Genomic DNA, 4,277 nt, shown 5'->3' on the forward strand with positions numbered 1-4,277 from the left:
TCCACCGTCGTTTCTTCTTTCCGTCGGTGATATCGCTTAGCCGTGCTGCCACTTATTCCACCATCTATTCCAGGCATATGTATTTATATATTCTATCCCGGCTGGAATACATTATATATATATATATATATATATATATATATATATATATATAGAGAGAGAGAGAGAGAGAGACGTGAGTATATTCACGCCTGTACATTAATTGGGCAGCACTGCACGTGTCGTGTCATATAACATTCTCATGTACGCCAGATTGTATCATTAATGATGATTAATCACTAATTTTACTATTGTACTGTCATTCCCGGAATTAATATTTTGACGCACCCCATTTCTTATAAAATAAAAAAAGATGTACAAAATATCATCGAACAAACCCACCAGCAGGAACAGGAAGACGAGTCAACCATTATTTTAAAACGAGAGGATGACGCCGGTTAAAAAGCTTTGATACAGGACCTAAAAGCTTTGAAACTTAATTTGAAAATTTCAAATCTGAGTTGAAAATTTTAAAATATGGGTCGAAAGTTTTAAACTTGAGTTGAAAGTTTTTAAATTTGAATTGATTTTTTTATAATTTTGAGGTAAAAGTTTTAAAAATTTTAAATTGAAAGTTTCAAATTCTTAGTTGAAAGTTTGCTCTTTTTTTAAAAAAAATTACTTTTTTTGAAAAAAATAATATATAAATTAAATTAAATGGATGTAGCTTTCTTAAATGGAGATTAATTAATGGATCACGCTGGATTAAATTTCATGCATGAGCCAGCTACTGATCGGAATATCGGATGATAAATTTCTCTTGGTCTTTTGTGTCCAGAAGTTTTTTTTTTGCTGATTACATTGGGATTGGGATGGAGGGAGTACTATATTGCTTCCCATCCCACAATCACAAGTTTTGTTTAACATCGGTATATTTTAATAAAATATAAATATAATTCTCGTCTGATATCCATCGAGAATCAACGGGACATATATATGCTTGGTGTGAGATCAACTTGTCACACTGATGGAATGCAAAAATAAAACATGAATGGGATATTATTGTGCTTGGTGTTTCGAGAATTCCCGATCATATATCACGTACTAATGACAGAAACAAAACATGAAACGAAGGAGAGAAGGTTAATTTTAACCCCATGAAAAGGAAGACTTAACTTATTTACGATAAAAATACATATACGTTTATGACTAGGGTTCACCACCATAAAAATGGTCCGTACTTTTATTAATTTGTGATACAAACCATATATGATAGATACAATCACTACAAGAAATATAACATTCTGCGACGAATTCCTCGTGACATCGGAGCTATTCATCATTAGCACATTCCATTTCATGACTATTAGTATGAGATGGGGTGGCTTAGTGATGAAAAAAAGGTGTTCATCGTTAATACCAACTAGAAATCATCATAAAGTATTTCAATGGGACATTGTGACGAATATTAATTTGTCATAAGGGGCAAAAAGCAAATGTCAAATATTTATATAATGCATTTCTAGAAAAATATATTAAAAGTTGAAGCAATTTAATCAGGTGAATTAATAAGAAAACTAAATTTTCCTTTAAAAATTATGGCCGGAAATATTTTTGTAATATTATACGTGGTCTAAATTATTCTCTGAAATTTTCCGTGAATTTTCGAAGCTCAATAATAACTTTAATACCACAAAGTTAATTTAACCTATTAAAATAAATGGAAAACGAATTAAAATCACTCTCTCTGTCCTCGGGCCTTTTTCGGCCCAAGTGTTACTCTCTCCCTTCCTCAGTCGGCAGCCTCTCTCTCCCTCCTCGGGCCGGCTTCCCCTTCCCCTCCTCCCTCTTCAGGCCGCCGGCCCAACCCTTTCGTTCCTCCCTCGCCGAGAAGTATATTTTGCCTCCTTCCTCTCAATTCAAATAATTTTTTAGGTACTAAATGATTTCAAATGAAAAAAAATTATCAACAACAAAGTTGCATAACTTATCAATATCTAAAACTTCTGTTTTGGCCATTTTGTTATATGACTTTGTTTCAATAATTTGAATTTAAATTTTAAATTATGACAATTTCAAACAATATTTTCAAATACTAAATGATTTCAACTGAAAAAGTCATCAACAACAAAGTTGTATAACTCATCAATATCTATAACTTTTATTTTGGTCATTTTTTCATCCGACAAATTGATAGTAACATTATTTACAAAATTTATATATCCCTTATAGTTTATAAAACCATATAACAGATATACCGTAAAAAAAAGTCCGTACTTTTATTTATGATAAAAACCATATTTATAGATACAAATAATGACTACGGACTCTCTTATTCAGCATATATTGTACGTAATATATGTATCTTAGGTGCATTCATGCATATAGAAACGGATCCTCTAACTTAGTACGCTCTCTAACTAATATGTAGGTTCTTAATTATACCGAACCCATATAGTATTAGCTAGTAACCCACGTTAGAGAGCAGTTTATTAGAGGAGACTCGATCGGCTTAACGTAGCTAGTAGGGGCGCTCCCCGTTAATGTTGCCACGCGGGTTGTAGTTGCAGGCGATCAGCGTGCTGCTGCGACCGTTGATGTTGCAGCCGGTGACGCGCGCGCAGCCGATCTGGGTGGTGCGGCTCCACACCACCTGCGTGTAGTGGCCGCACACCTTCCCGCCGACGCATTTGTTGCTGCTGCGATCGTAGTACGGCTTCTCGCCCACCCAGCTCCCCATCGCGTCCGCTGGCTTCCCGACCCAGCCGGCGGTGCTGCTCCACCCCCACCACAGGTTCTCGCCGTAGGGCCCCTGTATGTGGTCCGTCCGGCACGTGCTGGCGTGCTCCCGGGCCTTCGCCGCCACCGCCTCGCTCCACGACACCTGCGCCTTGACGCCGACCGCGGCCCGGGCGTCGTTGTGGAGCTTGACGAACTGTGCCTTCTCGGCGTCCGACAGGTCGGCGGCCATCGTCGTGGTGGTCGCCATCACGATGGTCGCAATGGCCACCGCCAGAGCAAAGGCAGCTCCTTTCTTCGGTACACTTCCCATGGTATCTCCGAATTCACGAGTGATCTTAGTCCTGCTCAGCTTGGCTAGCTATCTGAGACTGTATGCAGAGGTGATGATTAACGCTTGCATTAGGCAGTATTTATACTAAATGAGTTTGCTCTGCATGCATGGATGCAATGTCTCTAATACAATAATTCATTTTTGCTCTATGGTTCTTACGGAAAGATATACCTCGTGCCGGTATATGGATGTAGGGCACATTGGTTCAACTCGGAAAAACGTTATATGCCTATATGTTGTCAACGAGAAACCATCAAACGTTTCATGATCGACGACCATATATAAATGTTACTTTCATGGTTGAGATTTAGCAAATCTGTTCATTCAACTTAACAATCTTTTTTTTAGGCAAAATTGGTTATATAGCATCGAAAGTTCACGTTTTTTGTTTTATAGCACCGAAAGTTACCGGTTCACTTTAATAGCACCCAAAGTTCACCATGTTCCCATTTTTAACACTTCTGTCAATTCTCGATCATTTTCCGTCTGTGTTGATCCAGCCACACACACGATATGACGTTTCTACCCCTCACAAGTATAAGTATAATGCATGTCAATGAGGGGTAGAAATGTCATATCATGTGTGTGGCTGGATCAATAACGATCAAGACGGACGAAAAATTGACGGAAGTGCTAAAAATGGGAACATGGTGAACTTTGGATGCTATTAAAGTGAACCGGTAACTTTCGGTGCTATAAAACCAAAAACGTGAACTTTCGATGCTATATAACCAATTTTGCCTTTTTTTATTAACTTAACACATACTTAACTAGCTAGGTTCATATCCACCAGCGTCATCCTCTCGTTTTAAAAGAATGGCTGACTCGTCTTCCTGTTCCTGCAGCTGGTGGCTTGATGTTGGTCTAACGGTTTTGTTAGGAGTTGATGTTTGGTAATTTAACCCACCAGCTGCAGGAACAGGAAGACGAGTCAGCCATTCTTTTAAAACGAGAGGATGACGCTGGTGGATGTGAACCTAGCTAGTTAAGTATGTGTTAAGTTAATAAAAAAAAGATTGTTAAGTTGAATGAACAGATTTGCTAAATCTCAACCATGAAAGTAACATTTATATATGGTCGTCGATCATGGAACGTTTGATGGTTTCTCGTTGACAACAATTTTTTTAGAGAAGGGTATTTTTTACCCGACCTCTATATCCAACCGAATATATACGGCTATTAAAATAGGGAACTTAGCCCCGCAAACAACCCAATCTGAAATTCG

General features: G+C 38.1%; 1 protein-coding gene across 1 annotated transcript; it reads right to left on the bottom strand.

The window, feature by feature from the left end:
* Positions 1 to 2,500: 2,500 nt before the first annotated feature.
* Positions 2,501 to 3,031, bottom strand: LOC107275413 (pathogenesis-related protein 1). The gene has a single exon (XM_015790435.3). It carries the CDS (start codon positions 3,029 to 3,031, stop codon positions 2,501 to 2,503), a length of 531 nt encoding a protein of 176 aa, XP_015645921.1.
* Positions 3,032 to 4,277: the final 1,246 nt, after the last annotated feature.

Source organism: Oryza sativa, chromosome 7, assembly GCF_034140825.1.
Source record: "Oryza sativa Japonica Group chromosome 7, ASM3414082v1".
Taxonomy (NCBI): Eukaryota; Viridiplantae; Streptophyta; class Magnoliopsida; order Poales; family Poaceae; genus Oryza; species Oryza sativa.

Excerpts from the sequence above, each read along its gene's own strand:
- LOC107275413 (XM_015790435.3), bottom strand. The coding sequence starts at position 3,031 with ATGGGAAGTGTACCGAAGAAAGGAGCTGCCTTTGCTCTGGCGGTGGCC.